Here is a 21826-nt window from a genome sequence, read left to right on the forward strand (position 1 = left end):
GTTATAGCAGCTGTAGGAGACCCATACTATCTACTACACTAATTATTTTATATATTTCTCTTTTTTTTAAGTCCATTCCCCCCCCCTCCCCAAGGGAACTCTGTGAGAGCAGGGGCCTTTGATTTGACCACTGATGTATGCTAACATGAGGACAGAGCCTGGCATACAGTTGGTGCTCAATAGATAGGATGAGTGAATGACAGTCACCGGAAGGAATTAAAACAAGTAGGAAGAAAGCCCTGAGCCGCATCCACTGCTGACATGCAAGAACCACCAGGCCTTCTCTCTCTCTCTCTCTCTCTCTCTCTCTCTCTCTCTCTCTCTCTCTCTCTCCCTCTCTCTCTCTTTCTCCTCCAGCGAGGCATTGCTTGCATAACACAAACCATCTTCAGCACAGGCTCCCCTATTTCATTATTTGGATACAACCACTCATCTCCCTCCCCCTTTAATGCAAGGACTTTACCCCAGGAGATGATGACCAAGAGTTGGTTACATAACCATCTGGGAGGGAACAAAGAGACTGAGCCTGTTCACCCTGGAAGAGGCTTTAAAGAGGTTCTCCAGCTCCAGAAATCTGTTGCCAAGGGCTCTGAGGGCAGAAACTAGGCTGGTGAACCACAGGCATGAAAGGGACGCAGGTTTGAGTCCAATATAGAACGTGTGGACTCAAATGGTCCGAGATTCGCTCTGTACAACTGGTCCCGTTCAAAAGCTAGACGGGCTGTGGGAGCGGTCCTGGGCTCCCTCTCAACTGCGTCCAAGTGGAAGCTGCGGTGTGGAGGGCGTGAGCCGCAGCTGAATTTGGATTTAGCCTCTCCCGAAGCTAGTCAGTTTCCGTCTATATTTTGCACAGGTGTGTGTGGTGTGTGGTTCTTTATAGCGAGAGGGGCCAATCCTCAGAAGGGCTGAGATCTCTTGTCTGCTCAGTACCGTCGTCTGTAGCAGTTTGTCTCCAGGAATAGAAGTATTTTGGGTAAGAGATGGCCACTGCATTAGGGCCAACCTCCTGCCCCTTCACCTTTCGAATGTTCTTTCCTCTCCACACTCCCTCCTAGAAGGCTTTCTCTTCAACTCTATCAGGTAGGGAGTGCTAATGCCTGGGGAAGGGGTGGGTCTCCTGACACCCAGACTTGGCAGTTTGGGCAAATTCAGGATCGTTTTCTAGCAAGGAAGTCCTGATGTAGCTAAAAAGACTCTAGTCCGGCCAGTGTTGCTCAGTGGTTGAGCGTCAACCTATGAACCAGGAGGTCACGGGTTTGTATTCTCGGTCAGGGCACATGCCCAGGTTGCAGGCTCGATCCCCCAGTTGGGGGCATGCAGGAGGCAGGGATCAATGATGCTCTCTCATCACTGATGTTTCTATCTCTCTCTCCCTCTCCCTTCCTCTCTGAAATCAATAAAAATATATTTTAAAAAGATAAAAATAGAGCCTTAGCTGGTTTGGCTCAGCGGATAGAGCGTCGGCCTGCGAACTGAAGGGTCCTGGGTTTGATTCCAGTACAGGGCACATGCCTGGGTTGCAGGCTCAATCCCCAGTGGGGGTCATGCAGAAGGCAGCCAATTGGTGGTTCTCTCTCATCATTGATGTTTCTATCTCTCTCTCCCTCTCCTTTCCTGTCTGAATTCAATAAAAAAAAATATTTAAAAAAATAAAATAGAAAGGTTCCCAAATGGACAGGAAGTGGCTTTGAGAGCAGTCACTTGCTCCTGTTTCAGGGGAAGGATCTGTTTCCTCCCCCGTAAAAAGTAGGATCAGATGGGGTGATTGCAGTAGGTTCCTTCCAGCACCAAATGTCCAGGTTCCGATGGGTCTTCGATCAGTCTTAGCATCTCTGGCCTCTGCTGAGACCAAAGCACTCCTGGGCCTGGACTTTGAGAACCTTCTGATTCAAACCCCAACAGGCTTGTTCAGCCACCTTGGGCAACTCTTCAAGCATCTTTGTGCCTCAGTTTTCCTATCTGTAAAATAGGGGCAATCATCCCTGGCTCAGGAAGTTGTGAGAACTCAATGAGGTATGTGGGGCCGGATGGTTAAGATGGACTGTCTAAATGATGAAGACTGCCCAGAGTCATTGTCACCTTCAGTATTGTTCCTCTTAGGTTTTTAAAAAATATATATTTGATTGATTTCAGAGAGGAAGGGAGAGGGAGAGAGAGATAGAAACATCCATGATGAGAGAGAATCAATGATTGGCTGCCTCCTGCACACCCCCACTGAGGATCAAGCCTGAAACCTGGGCATGTGCCCTGACCAGAAATCGAACCATGACCTCCTTGTTCATAGGTCAGTGCTCAGCCACTGAGCCATGCCGGCCGGGCTTTTCCTAGTTCTTTGTGTCTTGTTCACTCTAGTACCTTTTCTGCCGCCCTCCCAATATTTTAAAAGGTAGCCCCTCTTGAAAGTGTTGTGGAGACAAAAATGGGGCTGATGGCGGTTGCAAATGTGAATTTCAAGTAAGTTTCCCGCAGCTGCAGAGGGTCCCTCTCTCTTTTCAGCAGTTCAGTGTTTGCGAGAGAGTGGCCTCCCTGTGCAGCCCTGCGTGGTGAGGGGGCCTTGCCAAGGCTCTGTCTGTCTTCCTCGTTCTGGAAGAAATGAGTGCAGCTCCTTGATGCTGCGTCCAGCTGCATTTCAACATAAGCACCTCTGTCTGGTGCCAGACAACCCACCATTCTATTCCTTCCAGCTCAGCGAGCCCTTCCCCGGGGCGTCTTCACGCTTCTCGTGCCCACAGCCCCCTCCTGCTGCCATTACCTTGCTGTCTTTTCCTTCACTTCCTGCCCTTTTGCAGATTCTTATGGAGTCTGAGGTGTGGGCAGCCTGGGGATTATCTATCTCACTGTCTAGTTTTCTCCTCTAACTCAGTCTAATGATCTGCACTGACTGTACGCCCAGCCCTGGGTGAAACGCTGGGGACACGTGGAGAACAGGACAGCTGCCTCAGCCCGGCCGGCGAGGCTCAATGGTTGAGTGTCGAACCAGGAGGTCACAGTTTGATTCCCCATCAGGGCACATGCCCGGGCTGCAGGCTCGATTCCCCGTATGAGGCATGCAGAAGGCAACCGATCAGTGATTCTCTCTCATCATTGATGTCTCTCTCTCTCTCTCCCTTCCTCTCTGAAATCAATAAAATACATTTTTTAAAAAAGGCAGCCACTCTCAAAGGGTGCTCACAGTCTGGGGCAGAGACAGGCTGTCCCCTTTAACCTTACAACCCACTGAGAAATTGCAGGTGGGTTCTCGGCCCTGGGAGAGGGCCTGGGTGGGGTCTGAGCAGGTAGCGGCTGAGCATTCCAAGCCGAGAGAGCGACACATGTAAAGGCCTTGAGGCCGCAGGAGCAGGACCGGGACTGAAGGGAGGCTGAGTGGAGAAACTGAGAACCAGGGGAGGGAAGGGCTGGACCAGGGTCTCATAGCCAAGGAGGGGCAGGTGCAGGATCAGATGTCTGACCCCAGTGGCCATGGGCTCTGTTTATAAATGTTTGTTCTGCTATAGTCCTCATCTTAACACGTTAAGCGCCATGTCAGTCACCGGTGACTGACACTATACTTTCCGTCCGGACCGGTCAGTCACTGGTGCCGCCAGCATGTCGGTGAAATCGGATATCGCGGGCTAAACGGAAAGGAAGACAAAACAGGCTCAGTGCTTAATGTGTTAACAGAACATCTAGAAGCAGGAAGCAGCCCTCGAGGCAGAGGGACCAGGATGTGCCCTGGACACTGGGGCAAGGAAGACCTCGGCCTGGTAAGGAGTGCAGTGTGAGAGCCCAACTGGTACGAGGTTGGAGGGTTCACAGACGCCACCTCCTGAGGGATGCACCGGTGAGGGGTTTTTGAAACATATATTTTTATTGATTTTAGAGAGGAAGGAGATGGGGAAGAGAGAGAGAAACATCAATGATGAGAGAGAATCAGTGATCGGCTGCCTCCTGCCTCCACCGTGGGGATCAATCCTGCAACCCGGCCGTGTGCCCTGACCGGGAATCAAACCGTGACCTCCAGGCGAAGGGTTTTTATTTCACCCTGAAAGGGTGCATGCGTTTCCTGGAGCTGCCATAGCAAAGTACCGCCAACCGGATGGCTTACGACACAGAAATGGATTCTTTCCCGCTTCTGGAGGCTAGACATCCGAAGTCAAGGTGCCGGCGAGACCATGCTCCCTCTGAGGCCCTCGGGCTCCCAGGGAGGGTCCTTCCACCTCTTCCAGCTTCTGGTGCCGGCTGGCACTCCTTGGCATCCCTCGGCTCGTGGACACGTCACTTTAACCTCTGCCTCCACCTTCACAGGGCCTTCTCCTCTGAGTGCCTGTATCCACGTTTTCTTCTCCTTATAAGTACACCACTTATTGGATTCAGGGCCCCATAATCCAGTATGACCTCAACTTCATTCCATCTGCAAAGACGCTATTTGCAAACAGGCCCCAGTCCCAGGCCCTGGGGGTTAGTAACTGAGTTACCCTCCTGGGAGGACACCATTAGCGCCCACAGAAGGAGGAAGCCACACCGTGTGCCCTGCATATGCAGGGGAGCCCAACCTTTTCCCTGGGTCGCCCATCGCTGAGAGCAAGCTCTACCGAGAGCCATCTGCGTCCGCCTCGGGTCCGTGGCAAGGCTTTAGCTCCGCGTAGTTTGAGGTTTTCCTGGGACTTGGGGGAGTAACAAGGTCTCGCCTGCCCGGAAAGCCGCAGCCCGGTGGCCCGGCAGGATGGGTATTTGCTCTGCCCTGGTCAGAAGCCGTGGCCTGTCCTCCAAGGAGTCCGGAGTCCTGCTGAGTCAGCTTCTCCAGTTCTCCAGCATGAGCTGGAACGTTTATTGAGTATCCATTGCATTCTCTGGGCTGTGCCAGGCGCCTCAGCCTCATGACCTCCTTCCACCCCCAGGACAGCACCCCCTGCCCCGGGGCCTGCCTTTCTCCCCACCCACATCCTCCTTCCACTCTCCCTTCCCCACTGCTCTCTCTGCTCCTGACACCCTGGTCCGCTTTCTGATCTGTTCCTACAACTCGCCAAGTTTATCTGGCCTCAGGGTACTCACACCTGCTGGGCCTTCTATCAAGATTGTCCTTTCCGCAGTCTTCCCATGATGATGCCAGCCTCTTGCCTTCAGTCTCCACTCAAAAGTCACCTGCTTGCCCTACCCGGTTTGGCTCAGTGGACAGAGCGCCAGCCTGCGGACTGAATGGTCCCGGGTTCGATTCTGATCAAGGGCACATGCCTCGGTTGCAGGCTCCTCCCCGGCCCAGCCCTGATGGGGGCTTGTGCAGGAGGCAACCAATTGATGTGTTTCTCTCACATCGATGTTTCTCTCTGTCTTTCCCTCTCTCTTCCACTCCCTCTAAAAATCAATGGGAAAATATCCTTAGGTAAGGATTAGCAGCAACAAAAAAAAGTCACCTTCGCAAGGAAGCCTTCCCTGGCCACCCCTGATTGCACCCTGCCCCCCTCCTCCTTCATCTTGCTTATTTCCCTTGTTGCACCTATCTGCTCTGTTCATCTGTTTATTTACTTGATTATCATCTTCCTTCCCTTTTGTATCAATCAGGGTTCTTAAGAAAAAAACACAGAACCAGTTGGTTTTCATTACATATAGAATATATATTTGTATGGTTGTACTTATTATTAATTAATATATACTATTATTGTGTTTATATTATGTATGTACAATTATACATATAAGTATGTATATTGTATTCATAATATAGATATGTTTTAACATATTATTTTGTGTATATGATTGTGGATATTATATATATAATTTATTCCAAGGAATTGTCTTGCTCAATTGTAGGGCTGTCAAGTCTAAAATCCATAGGGCAGGCTGGAAACTCGGGCTGGATTCAATGCTGCAGTTCTTTCTTTTTTTAACATATTTTTTAAATTGATTTCAGAAAGGAAGGGAGGGGGGGGGGGGAGAGAGAGAGAGAGAGAGAGAGAGAGAGAGAGAGAAACATCAATGATGAGAGAGAATCATTGATCGCTGCCTCCTGCATGCCCCCTACTGGGGATCAAGCCCGAAACCCGGGCACGTGCCCTGACCAGGAATCGAAGTGTGACCCCCGGGGTTCATAGGTTGATGTTCAACCACTGAGCCAAGCAAGAATTCCTTCTTCCTCGGGAAAACCTCAGACCTTTCCGTTGCATGAGGCCCACCACATTGTTGAGGATAGCCTCTGACTTAATGTCCATGGATTATAGATTTGAACCACATCTACCTCATACCTTCCCAGCAGCACCTAGACCAGCATTTGATCAGATAACTGGGTACTAGAGCCTGGCCAAGTTGGCAGAAAGCTCCTCACAACACCCCCCACCCCCCCAACCCCCCGCAAACTGTGTGTTACTGTCTGAGCCCTGTACATTTCCCAGAGCTCCCCTAATGGATTGGTGAAATTAGTGAGAAGTGGGTGCTAGCCTTATTCTCATTTTACTGACGAGGAAAAGCAAGGCTCAGAGAGGGAAGGGAAGGGAACCCCCTGGCCGCAGAGCGCTGGAGAGCCTCAGGGCGATGTTTGCTCCCAGCCCTCTCAGACCTTCCCACTGTTTACTCGGGTCCTTGGTTCCCGTCCGAGTCGCTGAGCAGTTGGATGCTTTCCCCACCTTGACATTTAGGCTAGATCGGTGGCCACGTAGGACCTTCATGGACCGCCCAGGGTGGGAGGCTGAATCACACCCTGATGAGAGCTGAAGACGGTGCTGGCTGCACCACAGGGCAGTTCCCTGCCAGGAGGAGTGGGTGGCCGAACGGCTCCCTGCTCAGCCCATGGGAGATGCTCCCCAGGCCAGAGGGCTACTTCCCTATGGTCCGCCTCGGGTTGATGCACGTGTGCTGGCTGGGCACAAGGGGGCAGTACAGGGCAGCGGCCGGATTTAGCTCTGCCCACTTCATTTCAACCCGGAGGGGGTCCTCCAGTCCAGCCTCAGTTTCCTCTCCTGTGACACTGGCTTCCGCCTCCTCATGTGGCTGCTGTGAGGAGCAAATGAGATCTTGCCCTGCACATTCCAACCCGGCACACAGCGAATGCCCTGTCCGTGAGGGTCACACATGATTCTAGCTGATTCCGGAACAGGAATCGCAGCCTCAGACGCTGAAGCGTGCCGGGCAGGCAGCGTCAACGAGAGAAGGAGCTGGAAGAAAATTCCAACACCCGGCTGAACAGGAGAGGCGGACAGTCAGTTCCTGGTGGTGCTTACCACATGTAAGGGCAGATCTGATTCAAGAAGAGACAGGAAGCTAGAACGTTTGTGTCAGATCTCTGCTTTAACCGCAGATTTAAAGTGTTTAAATGCTGTGTGGGCTGGATGGAACCAGGGGTGGTGCATCTGCCATCAGTCTGCAATTTGGGGCGACCTTGCCCATGGGCAATGTGCTTCCTGTACGCCAGGACCCTGGACCGAGTCATGAGTCAGCAGCCCCGCCCCTCCCCCATGTTGAGAGCAAGGGCGGCAGCTACAAAGAGGAGCAGAGCAGTGTGTACATGAAATGCCTCTTTATTTATTTTTTAATATGTTTTTATTGGTTTTTTACAGAGAGGAAGGGAGAGGGATAGAGCGTCAGAAACATCGATGAGAGAGAAACATCGATCAGCTGCCTCCTGCACACTCCCCACTGGGGATGTGCCCGCAACCAAGGTACATGCCCTTGACCGGAATCGAACCCGGGACCCTTCAGTCCGCAGGCCGACGCTCTATCCACTGAGCCAAACCGGTTAGGGCATGAAATGCCTCTTTAAAACCTTCTTCTGACTTTATTAGAAACTTGCCTTTATATAAAAAAAAAAAATACAGTTGAGCCCAGTCAGCAGGGCTCGGCAGTTGAGCATCGACCTATGATCCAGAAGGTTCCAATTCGATTCCCAGTCAGGGCACAGGCCCAGTGTGGGGCCTGCAGGAGGCAGCCGATCAATGATTCTCTCTCATCATTGATGTTTCTATCTCCCTTCCTCTCGGAAATCAATTAAAAATATTTAATAAAAAAAACAGTTGAGGTGAAATTCATGTAACATAAAATTAACCCTTTTGAATGCACGAATTAGTGGCATTTGATGCACTCCCATGTTGTGCAGTCATCACTTCTGTGTAGTTCCAGAACGTTTCTATCACCCCAAGAAGGAGCCCTGTCCCCCTTAGCAGTCGCCCCCCACACACACACACCTCCCCCCAGCCCCTGGCAACCACTAACCCCCTTTCCGTCTCTAGGTGTGCCTGTTCTGGACATTTCACATAAACGAATCACATATTGGGTGGCCTTTTGTGCCTGTCGTCTCTAACTTAGCATAAAGTTTTCGAGGTCCACCCATGCTGCAGCATGAGTCCCTGCTTCCTTCCTTTTCATGGCTGCATAATATTCCATCGTGCGGCTGGGTCACACTTCGTTTATTCATTCATCGATGGATAGATATCTGGGTTGTTCCCACTTTTGGGCCATTGTGAGTCGTGCTTCTGTGAACATTCGAGTATGGGTGTTCGTGTGGACGGATGTCTTCATTTTCTTAGGGCCTCAGCTCTATTTTTGACCTCCAGGAGAGCAGGGCAACATCTGATTCACCCTGTACCTCCAAAACCCATCAAAGCACCTGGAAGGGAGTGGTTACTCAAAGAACATTCAATGCGTGGTGCATGGGGAAAGGTGGGAGGGAGGAAAAGGAAGAAGCGTGGGTGGGTTCCACCCTGCAAAAGGTACAGGTCATCCCCTGCAAGGAACAGAGGCGAGGGAAGAAAGAGTGTTTGAAAGGAAAGCGCATTCTACCGTCCTTCCCAGTCCAAACAGCCCCCCTTTCGGTTGAAGAGGCAGGAATGAATGAAGACTGTATGCTTCCCAGAGTCAGCATGCCCCACAGCTAGAGTCTGGACAGCCCGTGCATGCTGCAGATCCTTCGGCCTGGGATATTCCAGGTCCCCGGGGAGCACAGGACCTGGAGCTCGTGGGTGCCGCTCAGGCAGTCAGAGTTGTTGCTCCAAAATACAGTCTGGTCATGACCAGAGAGACAGGTCTTATTCCGCACATCTGTGCTCCACCAAGCATTAGCGGGGCACAAATGCATAGAGGGCAGCGTTTTTAAAAATTGCTTTTTCTGTATATAATGAATCCTAACGATCCCACAAAAAAACTACTAGCACTGATAGATAAATTCAGGAAAGTAACAGAATACAAAATAAATATCCAGAAATCGGTTGCATTTTTATATGCCAGTAATGAACCATCAGAAAGGCAAATTAAGAGAACCATCACATTTACAATTGCGTACAAAATTACCTAGGAATGAACTTAACCAAGGAGGTAAAAGACCTGTTTTTGGAAAATTATAAGATGCTGAACAAAGAAATTAAAGAAGATACAAATAAATGGAAGCACGTGCCATGCTCGGGGCATTGTTAAAATGTCCGTACTACCCACAGCAATCTATAGATTCACCTCAAATCCTATCAGAATGCCAATAATATATTTCACAGAACGCTAACAAGTAATCAAAAAATGTGAATGGAATCACAGAAGACCCCGAAGAGCCATAGCAATCTTGAGACAGAACAACATTTGAGGAATCACGCTACCTGATACCAAACTATTCTGCAAGGCATAGTAATCAAAACAGCATGGTACTGGCATGAAAACAGACATACAGTGGGGCCTTGACTTACGAGTGTCCCCAACTAACGAGTTTTTTGAGATACCAGCTGTCTCTCAGCCGATTTTTTGCATTGAGTTGATAGAGTAATTTGAGTTAACGAGCTCCTTAACGAGCTCGGTCTCAGAACGAATTAAACTCGTAAGTCAAGGCCCCACTGTATAGGAACATGAATAGAGAGCCCAGAAATAAACCACTCCTATTTGACGAAGGAGGCAAGAACATACAATGAGTTAAGGCAGTCTACTCAATAAAATGGTGTTTGGTTCTTTGGACAGATACAGGCAAAGAAATGAAACAGCCTACTTTCTTATACCATATACTAGTACAAGAATAAGCTCAAAATGGACTAACGACTATATGTAAAACTCGAAACCATAAAAACCCTAGAAGAAAACATAGGCAGTAAAATCTTTGACATTTCTATCTTTTTAGAAAATAGATTTTATTTTTATTTTCAGGCATTTCTCTTAGTAATACTTTTTCTGATCTACCTCCTCAAGCTAGGGAAACAAAAGAAAAAATAAACAAATGGGACTACTTCAAACTGAAAAGCTTTGCAAAAGAAACCATCAACAAAACAAAAGGACAACCCACTGAATGGGAGAACTTACTCACCAAGGATACATCTGATAAGGAGTTAATGCCCAAAATTTATTTTTTTAAAAACCCTCATACAACTCAACACCAAAAAACAAACAACCTCATTAAAAAATAGGTAAGGGACCTGAATTGACACGTCTCCAAAAAAGGACATACAGATGGCCAATAGACAAACGAAAAGATGCTCAACATCACTAATCAGCGAAATGCAAATTAAAATCACAATGAAATATCGCCTCACACCTGTCAGAATGGCTATCACCAATAAAACAACAAACAACAAGTCTTGGCAAGGACGGGGAGAAAAGGGAACCCCTGTGCACTGTTGGTGGGAATGCATATTGGTGCAGCCACTATGGGAAACAGAATGGAGGGCCCTCAATAAATTAAAAGTAGAACTGCCTTGTGGCCCAGCGATTCCACTTCTGGGTATGTATCTGAAGAAACCCAAAACAGGAATTGGAAAGAATATATGCACTCCCATGCTCGTTACAGCATTATTTACAGTAGCCAAGGTATGGAAGCAACTTAAGGGGCCATTAACAGACAAGTAGATAAAAAAGTAGTGGTTGTGTTGGCTTCGGCAGCACATATACTAAATTGGAACGATACAGAGAAGAGAGATTTGCATGGCCCCTGCATAAGGCTGTCCAGCAAATCCTGTGACGCGTTCCACATTTAAAAAAAAAAAAAGTAGTGGTACATATATCTATAATGGAATATTACTTGGCCATAAGAAAGAATGAAATCTTATCATTTGTGACAGCATGGATGGACCTAGAGGATATGACGCCAAGTGAAAGAAGTCCGTCAGAAAAAGACAAATACCATGCGATTTCACTTGTATGTGGAATCTGATGAACAATATAAATGAATAAATAAAACAGAAACAGACTCATAGATACAGAGAACAGACTGATGGGTGCCAGAGGGGGATTGGGTGGGGGGCTGCGTGAAAAAGGGGAAGGTATTGAGAAGTACATATTGGCACTTACAGTCATAGGAATGTACAGTATAGCATCGGAAGGCTAGTCAATAAAACGGCATAAATACCTGTTAGAAGTTTTCTATTTCCAGAAAAGTTGCACCAATAGTACAGAAGGGTTCCATATACCCCACACCCAGTTCCTCCTCTGACTAACATTTTAAATCAGGCTGGTACTTTTGTTACAATGAATGGACCAGCGTTGACACATGATTCATGACTCAAGTCCACAGTTTATTCAGATCCATAGTCCTTTTCTCCTAATATCCTTTCTCTGCCCAGAAGCCCCCCCAGGATCCCAGGTAACATTCAGTCCTCACATCTCCATAGGCCCCTCTGGGCTGTGACATGTTCTCAGACTGTCCTGGTTTGGGGTGACTTTGACAGTTTTGAGGAGGACGGGTCAGGGATTTTGTAGAATATCCCTAAACTGGGGATTTGTCTGGTGTTTTTCTCATGACTAGACCAGGGTGATGGGCTCTGAGAGGAAGACCCCACAGTGAAGGGCCCTTCCATCCCCTCAGAACCAGGGTCACATGTCAGCAAGTCTCACCACTGTTGACGTTGACCTGAGTCCCTGCCTGAGGGTGTGGGTCAGGTTTCTTCCGCTATTTCCAGCACCCACCTGGCACCATACGTGCTGTCCAGCCCACAGGAAAGCGCAGGGAGCTATCCTCCATCGCCTGAGGGCAGAGTATCTACATACATTATTTGGAATTTTTCTGTGCAGATAAGTTGTCTCTTCTCCCCTGTAGTTATTTATTCAATCATTTCTTTAGACCCATATGGTCTCATGGACATTTTCTTTTACTCTTTGGCTTACAATCCAAATAACTGCCCAGCGTTGGCCGTGGAGAGCCCTTCCGATTGACTGCCATGTCCGTTGGAAAACTTCTTGCTGCATCTAATCTCTGCAGCCACCCCATGAAGAGTGTGGCTTATATCCCAGAGCGTGTAAAACCGGGTGACCCCGGACGAGACCCTCCCTCGCCCTCAGCTTTGGCTTTCCCTAATGGAAAGACAATATCCATTATGTTCTCTGCAGGGAGCCCTCCGGCACCGGGGCGCTCTGACTTTCTGTGCTAATGCACAGATATGTTTTGTGCCCACGATTCCCAGAGCTAAACGGGTGCTGTTGTTGTTGTTGTTGTCTGCACTCCCTGCTCCGGTTGCTGGATTTTCGGTGCCTGGTGATCGATGCCCCTCCTGGCTGGGTTCCCAGGCCACTCCGGGAAGAGACGGGGATGGACGCGCTCGGCAGCCCAGCGGAAGACACGTCCTGTGAGTTTCCACACGTGCAGAAAGGGGTGCTCCGCCAGAGACTGTAGAAATGCCAGAGGCTGTGACTGCTGAGTGGCACGTCAGGAAAGGGGGTAGCTCTGCTCCGAGGCCTGCAAGGAAAGCAGCTGTGGTGGGCGAGAGACATGTGGGCACCGTCATGAAGTCGGCACAGGGGTGCTGCTGAGTGTCCTTGAGCTGGTTACTCAACCTCTCTGTGCTTCCAGTTTCTCATTTACTAAATAGAGGGAGTGAGCCTACCCACAATGGGGTGCGGCTCCCACTGGGTCAGGAAGTGGAGAGGAGGAGAAAGAAAGAAAAAGCACCTGTTTTGTTTTGTTTTGTTTCTGTTTTCCTGCTTCCCCACAGCCCCTCCCAACACGCTGAACTTCAACGGAGCCCACCGCAAGCGAAAGACGCTGGTTGCCCCGGAGATCAACATCTCCCTGGACCAGAGCGAGGGCTCCCTGCTGTCGGACGACTTCTTGGACACCCCCGATGACCTGGACATCAACGTGGATGACATCGAGACCCCCGATGAGACGGACTCGCTGGAGTTCCTGGGGAACGGCAATGAGCTGGAGTGGGAAGGTGAGTGAACTTGGGGTTTGCTCATGGCACCTGCCTGGCCCCAGGGCGCACTCGGCAGCCCTACTGGCTTCCGGGGCCAGCTTGGTAGAGCAATTCCTCCATCCCTGCAGGCTCGGGTAGGGCAGGTACCCCAACTCAGGGCTCACGGCACATCCCCAGATCCTCCTGCCCCTGCAACTCCATGCATGTTTTTCTTGTAAACTTGGGTTTTTCTGGGGGAACATGGTTCTCAAAGCTGACAGAGACCAAAAGAAAGTGCCTCCAGCTGGCCCCACGCGTGTTTGTGGGGCATTTACTCAGGAGCAGGTCTCCACTGCGACGTGGGGTGTGGAGGGAATACGGCAGGAAGAGCGGGTGCCGCCTGCACGCACACTGGTCAGAGACAGACGCTAGGTAATGAGAGAACGGAGTGTGAGGTCGTAGCAGCTGGTCATCAGTGCCGTGAGCACCTTAGGGGAGGTGAAGGCCTGGGGCAGGGTCTCACCTGAGGGGTGATTCAGTCCCCCAAAGAACACTGGGCAATGTTTGGTGACATCTGTGGAGACCAGGGGTGCTGCTCAACACCCCACAGTGCCCAGGACAGCCCCCCCCACCCAGGCCCAAATACCCTAAATCAGGGGTCCTCAAACTACAGCCCGCGGGCCACATGGGGCCCGCCGAAAACATTTATCCGGCCCACCGGGTGTTTTTGCTGCCGCTGTGTGCATAGGAATTTGTTCATAGTTTTTTTTTTAATTATAGTCTGGCCCTCCGACGGTCTGAGGGACAGTGAACTGGCCCCCTGTTTAAAAAGTTTGAGGACGCCTACCCTAAATGCTCAGGGTGAGACTCCTTGAGCTGGGGGAGCTGAGTGTGGGGGACTCCTTTGGAAGGGTGGTCAGGGCAGGTCTCGCTGGGGGGATGATAGTTGATCTGACATCTCAAGACAAAAGCACAGGTTAGGTCAGAAAGCCTGCGATGGCGGTGGCCACCCACAGAAATAGAATCGGAGCGGATGGAATCAGAGCCGCAGAACCTGCTGGGTGGGTGTGGAATATAAAGGGAGGAAGGAGCCAGTGGTGATGCCTGGGGTTGGTGGGGGCCTGAGAGTCACTTCCTGAGGCAGGAGGCCCGCAGGGCGAGAGGTGGGAACGAGGTGGATGTTCTAAGAGTGGCCGAGCAGGAACGATGCCCAGAGAGGGAAAGCAGGCGTGCCCGGTCACACAGCAGGCCGTTCACAGAAATGAGCTCTCCCCGGGCTGGCGGCCTGACACCCACCCTGGGCACGGTCCTGTGTGCCATGGCCTGAAAGAAAGTTACTTGGGTGTGACTTTCTGACGACCAGGTCCCTCGTTTTCCCAGCCGCCTCAGGCTAACGCTGTTGGTGAGCGAAGTAGAGGACAGGTGTTTTGCCTGTGGCCTGGGGAGAGAGGTGGGGGCTCTGCGGCCATGGGCAGCAGCGGGAGCTGGGAGAGGCTGGGACGAGACGTCAAACTCAGGCCTCCCTTCCAGATGACACCCCCGTGGCCGCTGCCAAGAACATGCCCGGGGCCAGCGCGGATCTGTTCGGGGACGGCGCGGCTGACGACGGCAGTGCCGCCAACGGGCGCCTGTGGCGGACAGTGATCATCGGAGAACAGGAGCATCGCATTGACCTGCACATGATCCGGCCCTACATGAGGGTGGTGACCCACGGAGGTGAGGCCACACCCCTGGGGCCCCCTCCTGACTCCAGCTGGGCAACGGGAGCCCCCTCAGTGGCCCGCTCTGAACCCCAGCCTCTTCGGGGCCACGGGGATGCTAAGCTCTCGTCTCTGGGTGGGTGGGGGTGAAACTTGCATGAGGATGAGCCATGGATGCCGGGTCCCCATAGGGGGTGCCTAGGAGGATGGCTGGCGTTCCCTACCAAAGGCAGGACAGGTCAGGGGCATGGGGCGGCTCAGAGCTTAGAGCTCAGCGAGGGCTCTGCCCGTCTCTCCCCAGGGTACTATGGTGAAGGCCTCAGTGCCATCATCGTCTTTGCCGCCTGCTTCCTCCCAGACAGCAGCTCTCCCGACTACCACTACCTCATGGAGCACCTCTTCCTGTAAGTGGCCGCCGGCTGCACCCTCCCCCCCACCCCCCGACATTCCTGAGGGCCCGGCAGCGGGCTGGACCAGGCTGTGCGAACCACATTGGGAGGGGGCTCTGCCTGGCACCAGGCAGGGGCTGGGCCACCAGCAGACCTAGATCTGAGTTCCCTGCTCACCCACTGGGCCTCATCGGTGCAATCATGATCGTCGGCGTCGCTGTCATGTATTGAGTATTCGCTATGCGGCAGCCACGAGGCTGCGTGCTGCGTCCCTGATGACGCAATTCCATCCTCCCCATAACCCTGTGTGTGGGGTGGGCGCCTCCCATTCGACAGGGGCAGAGTCCGAGGCACAGACAGTAAGTCACTTGCCCAAGGACACACAGGTAGCGTTCTGTTGTGACGGAGCCAGATAATACATACGAAGCACCGGGCAGATGGCAGTAAGAGCTCTGTAAGTCATGATCACTCACTATCGTTATTATGAAGATTCCCTTCTTACACAGCAGGGCTTGGGTGCCAGGCGGGCCGGAGGATGAGGAGGTACCTGTGGGAGGTCAGAATGGGAAGTGGCCTGAGAGACCAGGGAACCCAATTACAAATCAGAAAGGAGAGGCTACGAGAGCAGAAAGGATTTTTCTGAAATCCCACAGAGAGAGATAGAGCCAGAAGGGACCCCAGGTCCCTAACATTTGGTGCCGTGAGTTACCCACGGTGGGTGCCTGTTCCCCAGCTATATCTGGGGCTATTGAAACCCATCCGCAGAATTAGTGGAGATAGTAAGTGAAGTCATGCATATAAAGCATGGCACATAGTAAGTGCTCAATTAAATAGTAACTACTATAATCATTATACTCACGGACACAAATTTGGGGTGGGCTGGGGTTAATCACATCCACCACCACCACCCCCGGAGTGTGGCTGGCGCAGCTGGGGCCGGGGGTGGCAAAGGGAGCAGGTGCCACAGGTGTCCAGTCCCAGGACCTGGGGCTTTCTAACTCAGGATCGCTCTCACTGGGTCCCCTGTCCTCCGTGCCCTGTGACCAGGTACGTCATCAGCAGTTTGGAACTCCTGGTGGCAGAGGATTACATGATTGTGTACCTGAATGGTGCCACCCCCCGGCGGAGGATGCCCGGCATCAGCTGGCTGAAGAAGTGCTACCAGATGATCGACAGAAGGTGAGGGGGGGCGGGGGGCGGGGCCTGCCTCCGGTGCAAGGGGACCCCGAGCAGGGCTGGTTCCAGAGGGAGACCCTGGGGCCCTGAGGGAGCATCTGCTCTGTGCTCCCCCAGCTTCTAGTGGTCGCCGGCAAGCCTTGGTGCCCCCTGGTTTGTAGATGCATCACCCCAGTCTCTGCCTTCATCTCCACATGGCACCTCCCTGAGTGTGCGTCTGTGTCTTCAATTTCCTCTTTTCACAAGGACGCCACTCGTCATGTATTAGAGGCCCACCCTGCCCTGGTCTGACCTCACCTGAAAGCGATACATCTGCAAAGACCCTGTTTTCCAAATAGTGTCCCCTTCTCGGGACCCAGGAGTTATGGATTTGGGGCGAGACGGGGGAATGCAATTCAGCGTGACAAAGGAAAATTGCTCAGACTCTAATTTAGGAGAGAGACAGCTCTGCCACTTGCAAACTCCGCCAAGGGGCTTAGCTTCCAGAGCCTCTGCCTTCTCCCTGTAACGTGGTGGTGCCCCAGGGAGGGCGGAGGAGGCAGCCCCTCCCTCCCCAGGGCCTGCCCCAGGAGCCCATCTTGCTGCCTCTGCCTTCCCACGCAGGTTACGGAAGAACCTGAAGTCCTTAATCATCGTCCACCCGTCCTGGTTCATCCGCACTGTGCTGGCCATCTCCCGCCCCTTCATCAGGTGAGGCTGCAACCTGTGTCCAGATCCCCCGTGGGTTGTGTCTTTTATTTTTAATCAGCATTTCCCAACTTCTCTATGCTAAATAGGTAGTATTAATTTAAACACTTTTCAATCACAGGTATTGTTATTAAGCGACAAACGTGAGAGAAATAATAATCAGCTCTACCATACTGAACGGTGGATATCTTTTACCATTTAACCCTGAGACGCTGGTGTCATTGAGTACATTTCAGGGATGAGTAAACTGAGGCTCAGAAAGGTCCAGGAACTCACCCAGACTCACACAGCAAGGTCACTAGCCCACCACACTCCCCAGGAGGGAACCCAGCTCCGTCCACTCCAGAATTTGTGGGGGAGCCATTAGGATGCCAAGAGGGTCTGACCTACTCCTGGCCAATCATTCAATGAACCAACACGTGAAACCCCCCCTTGGGATCGATGATTTACCAAAAGGACTCACAGGACTCAGAAAAGCTGCTATACCCATGGTTCCGCTTTATTACTGCGAACGGATGAAGATTAAAATTGGCAAAGGAAACGGGTGCACACGGGAGTCTAGGAGAAACCGGAAATGAGCTTCCAGTGAGCCCCTCCCGGTTGTGCCAAAAGCCCTGATTCTCTCAGCAAGCTTAGCCACACGGGAACGGAGCACCAGGTGCCCGAACCTACTCGGTCTTCAGCGACTCCAGAGATCACATTGACATTACGTGGCTCAAGGCCCCCACCCTAAGCCACACCGTTAGCACGGACGGCACGGCAGGCTTTGAGGCCCAGGTCACCTAAGACACTCTTACCAGGCAGGACGATTCTCAGCTTATAGGTGATCTCCCACGCGTACCAAGAGCCAGCTCTTTCCTTGCGATGTGAGGGTTTGGGTCCTCCAAGCCTGCTGGGTTCGCCCTCTGCTGCACAATATAGAAGCACCTGGAAAAACAGAGCAAGGAAACCCAAATTCACATGCTCTACTCAATCACATACAAACTGAACGTACATTTAACTTAGCATCATGCCAAACACTGAACTGAGTCAAGATCCTTCTTCATTTCCACATTCCCAACTAAGAATCTGTGATGCGTTTCAGAGTCGGGCCCAGCCCGGCCAGCGTGGCTCAGTGGTTGAGCGTGGACCTGGGAACCGGGAGGTCACGGTTCGATTCCTGGTCAGGGCACATGGCCAGGTTGTGGGCTCCATCCCCAGTGTGGGGCGTGCAGGAGGCAGCCGATCCATGATTCCCTCTCATCGTGGATGTTTCTCTCTCTCTCTCTCTCTCTCTCTCTCTCTCTCTCTCTCTCTCTCTCTCTCTCCCTTCCTCTCTGAAATTAAAAAAAAGAGAGAGAGAGAGAGTCGGGCCCATACTTTGCCTTGAAGGATTTGCAAGGAGGCAACTTCAAGCGCTCTGTGCTCAAGGACTCGTAATAGTGAAAGCAGGCGAACAGTACACTAGCTATGGATCCTTTGTGCTCATGATGAACCCACTGGGCAAAACGGTGAACACGCACATCGGCCTAACAGAACGGCGTTCTGGCCTCAATATCCCATCGCCCAAGGCAGACCATTCACTCGCTCTTGGTTGCTATTCCCATGGCAAATTGTGAGGATCTTGTTTTGAGCTTTCAAAGAGAGAAGAGGGGAGAGGGGAGGAAAATGCACTTCTCCTTTTGAAAGCTGAGGAAAGTGGCCCTGGCCAGTGTGGCCCCGTTGGTTGGACATGATCTGGGGCACTACAAGGTTGCAGGTTCAATTCCCGGTCAGGGCCTGGGCTACGGGCTCGATCCCCAGAAGGGCGTGCAAAAGGCAGCCAATCTGTACTCTCACATCGGTGTTTCTCTCTCCCTCTTCCTTCCTCTCTCTCTAAAAGTCAATTTTAAAAATCTGTAACAGAAAAGCTGAGGAAAACGGAGGCCAGTTCTGACCTGCAGTCCAACCCCGAGGTTCTGTGATTGCATCTCCAAGAAAACCCCCGAGTGTTCCATGCTAACCGACGGTTGGGGATGTGCTGCCACTGACCTGGAATTCTCCCTCGTGACAGCGCCCCCGTCCTCCCCCCGCTCCAACATGAGTCAGAAAGCTCAGCTCACAGGCAGAAGCACAGTCACGGCAGAGATGTGGGTATCTGTTTCCAGTGATGGGCATGGTGGGCGTGACCACACCCTCATGACGTCAGTTTGCCTGTATTTATAGACCGGCACTCAGAGCAGCAGGTGTTGGCTCTGGGCACCACAGAGAAATCCTTCCTAACAAATCCAATCGGTCCGCCCGGAGCCTGCGGAACCCGGGCATATTCAGGCACAGAACAGACAACCCGGTGAGACAGGTGGGGACACGATTCCTGCCCGGGTCTGAGACTCGCTCTCTACCTACTCACCCTTAACCTCTGTCACGCCCACTGGAGGGAGGCCTCATGCTGTGAGAATAATTTTTTTAATAAAAAAAATGCATTTCGCCGGAACCGGTTTGGCTCAGTGGATAGAGCGTCGGCCTGCGGACTGAAGGGTCCCGGGTTCGATTCCGGTCAAGGGCATGTACCTGGGTTGCGGGCACATCCCCAGTGGGGGATGTGCAGGAGGCAGCTGATCGATGTTTCTCTCTCATCGATGTTTCTGACTCTCTGTCTCTCTCCCTTCCTCTCTGTGGAAAATCAATAAAATATATTTAAAAAAAAAAATGCATTTGACCTGCACGAAAGCAGTAGGCATTGTTGATTCCAGTACACAAGGCTGCTTTGTGACTGCCCATGGGAAAACTCTGTCTTTCCCAATCAGTTCCCATTGGCCTCTGCGAAGAAACTGCTTTATTTTTCCCTTATAGGCACTGTGAGCTGCAGAACTCATCGCTGAATGCCAGAAAGCTTGAGCTGAATTTTTGTCTAATCTCTAAAAATAGATATAAATCTTCTTGACACTCTTGTAGACATTTCGCTGTATCTTTCCTTTTTTAAAAAAAAAAAACACATGTTTTTATTGATTTCAGAGAGGAAGAGAGAGGGTAAGAGTGATAGAAACATCAATGACGAGAGAGAATCATTGATTGGCTGCCTCCTGCACGCCCCTTACTGGAGATCGAGCCCGCAACCCAGGCATGTGCCCTTTATCACATTCGAACCTGGGACCTTTCAGTCCGCAGGCTGACGCTCTATCCACTGAGCCAAACCAGCCAGGGCATATCTTTCCTTTTTTATTATTACTTATTTTCTTCTGTTTATTTTTAATTTTTAAATTTATTATTTTTTTATTTAGCAAACTTTTTAAAAATATTTTTTTTATTGATTTCAGCGAGGAAGGGAGAGAAAGAGATAGAACCACCAATGATGAGAGAGAATCATTGATGGCTGCCTCCTGCACACCCCCCACCAGGGATCGAGCCCACAACCCTGGCATGTGCCCTTGACCAGAATCCAACCCGGGACCCTTCAGTCCACAGGCCGACGCTCTATCCACTGAGCCAAACCAGCTGGGGGCTGTTTTCTTCTTTGTTGTGCTGTTGCATTCTCTTGGCCTTACATTTCTCATTGTTAAAAACTTTTCTTTTCCCTGGAAAATAGTGTATTTTCCATATCACCAAGACTAGATTTGAGTTGAAAAAATATTTTTTAATAACCGTGAGTTCAAAGCAGCGTGCTGGTGACTAAGCACGGCCTGGTGCCGACAGCCTGAGTCCGGGCTTGGACGGGAAGGAGCCATTCATCCCGAAAGAATGGAGGGTGATCAGCAGCCCCACGTGTGCCTTTCCGTGCCCCAATGATGACTGGTGTCCCCAGCAGGGGCGAGAGCGCCAGGAAAGCATCCCTGGGAGAACGAAGGCAGAGGAGCAATTCTTAGGTGGATGGAGAGGATACTTAGTCTGTTAGAACCTCTTGCCTCTTTGCTTCCTTTACACAAGGGCCTCCGCTTAGTGGGGATCGGGGCCGGGACCCCTCTCCTCTTGCCGGGAGCCCCCAGGCCTTGCTCTGTCCACCCCACGAGGGTAGAGGGTGGGGCCTGGCACTGGGTGGGAGGGAGATTTGAGCGTGGCGCTTAGGGCACCCTCGAGCTGGGTTATGCGTGCCACCCTGTCTGCCGTCCCCCCTTCTGGCTCCGGGTAACCACGTCGTCTCCTCCTGGCAGCGTCAAATTCATCAACAAGATCCGGTATGTGCACAGCTTGGAAGAGCTGGAGCAGCTCATCCCCATGGAGCACGTGCAGATCCCAGACTGCGTGCTACAGTGAGTGGCCCCGTGCCCTGTGAGGGCCCCGCCTGCGCCCTCAAGGCCCCCAGGCTCCTCAGGTTCCCACTCAGCGGCCCCAGAACCGGACGTGAGCGGTAGAGCAGCAGGACGGGGGCATCAGTGAAACAAACACGTGTGAAATTAGGAAGTACAGTGGGCCTGGGGACCTAGGGCGGGGCCGGGTCAGCAAGCCACAGCCCACAGCTTGTTTTTATAAATAAAGTTTTATCAGCACACAGCCACACCCACTTATTAACAGATGGTCTAGGGCAGTGGTCGGCAAACTCATTAGTCAACAGAGACAAATATCAACAGTACAAGGATTGAAATTTCTTTTGAGAGCCAAATTTTTTAAACTTAAACTATATAGGTAGGTACCTTGTTATTAACTTAGGGTACTCCTAAGCTGGCCTTTGCTAAAAACGTCCTCAATCTGATTGAGGTACGTTCGCTGAGGTCGACCCCTTCCAACTCTCCCATCCACACTCGTCTTGTATACTTGTTTCGTCTATCTCCTTTCGTTCATCCTCTCTATATGTCCAAACCATCTCAGCATACCTTTCTCAACCCTCGACACTACATCTTCTTTCACTCCACAACGTTCCCTAAAATTAACTTAATAAACTTTA

The 21826-nt window shown here is 51.3% G+C and overlaps 1 protein-coding gene and 1 non-coding gene across 5 annotated transcripts in view; both read left to right on the forward strand.

The window, feature by feature from the left end:
• The window catches only part of ATCAY (ATCAY kinesin light chain interacting caytaxin), a 34681-nt gene that overhangs the window by 4276 nt on the left and 8579 nt on the right, over positions 1-21826 (forward strand). For 2 of the 4 annotated variants that reach the window (XM_036313759.1, XM_036313760.1), the window contains exons 3-9: positions 12430-12488; positions 12855-13076; positions 14568-14753; positions 15039-15141; positions 16174-16305; positions 16906-16992; positions 21096-21194. In XM_036313759.1, coding sequence (XP_036169652.1) covers positions 12430-12488; positions 12855-13076; positions 14568-14753; positions 15039-15141; positions 16174-16305; positions 16906-16992; positions 21096-21194 — 888 coding nt within the window. Of the gene's footprint in view, positions 1-12176; positions 12489-12854; positions 13077-14567; positions 14754-15038; positions 15142-16173; positions 16306-16905; positions 16993-21095; positions 21195-21826 lie in introns of those variants that run through there. The other 2 variants (XM_036313758.1, XM_036313757.1) reach the window with 2 other exon arrangements.
• Positions 10794-10904, forward strand: LOC118659413. Its single transcript, XR_004968544.1, has one exon. It is a non-coding gene; the product is annotated as a U6 spliceosomal RNA (small nuclear RNA).

This window comes from Myotis myotis, unplaced genomic scaffold, assembly GCF_014108235.1.
Source record: "Myotis myotis isolate mMyoMyo1 unplaced genomic scaffold, mMyoMyo1.p scaffold_m19_p_6, whole genome shotgun sequence".
Lineage (NCBI taxonomy): Eukaryota > Metazoa > Chordata > Mammalia > Chiroptera > Vespertilionidae > Myotis > Myotis myotis.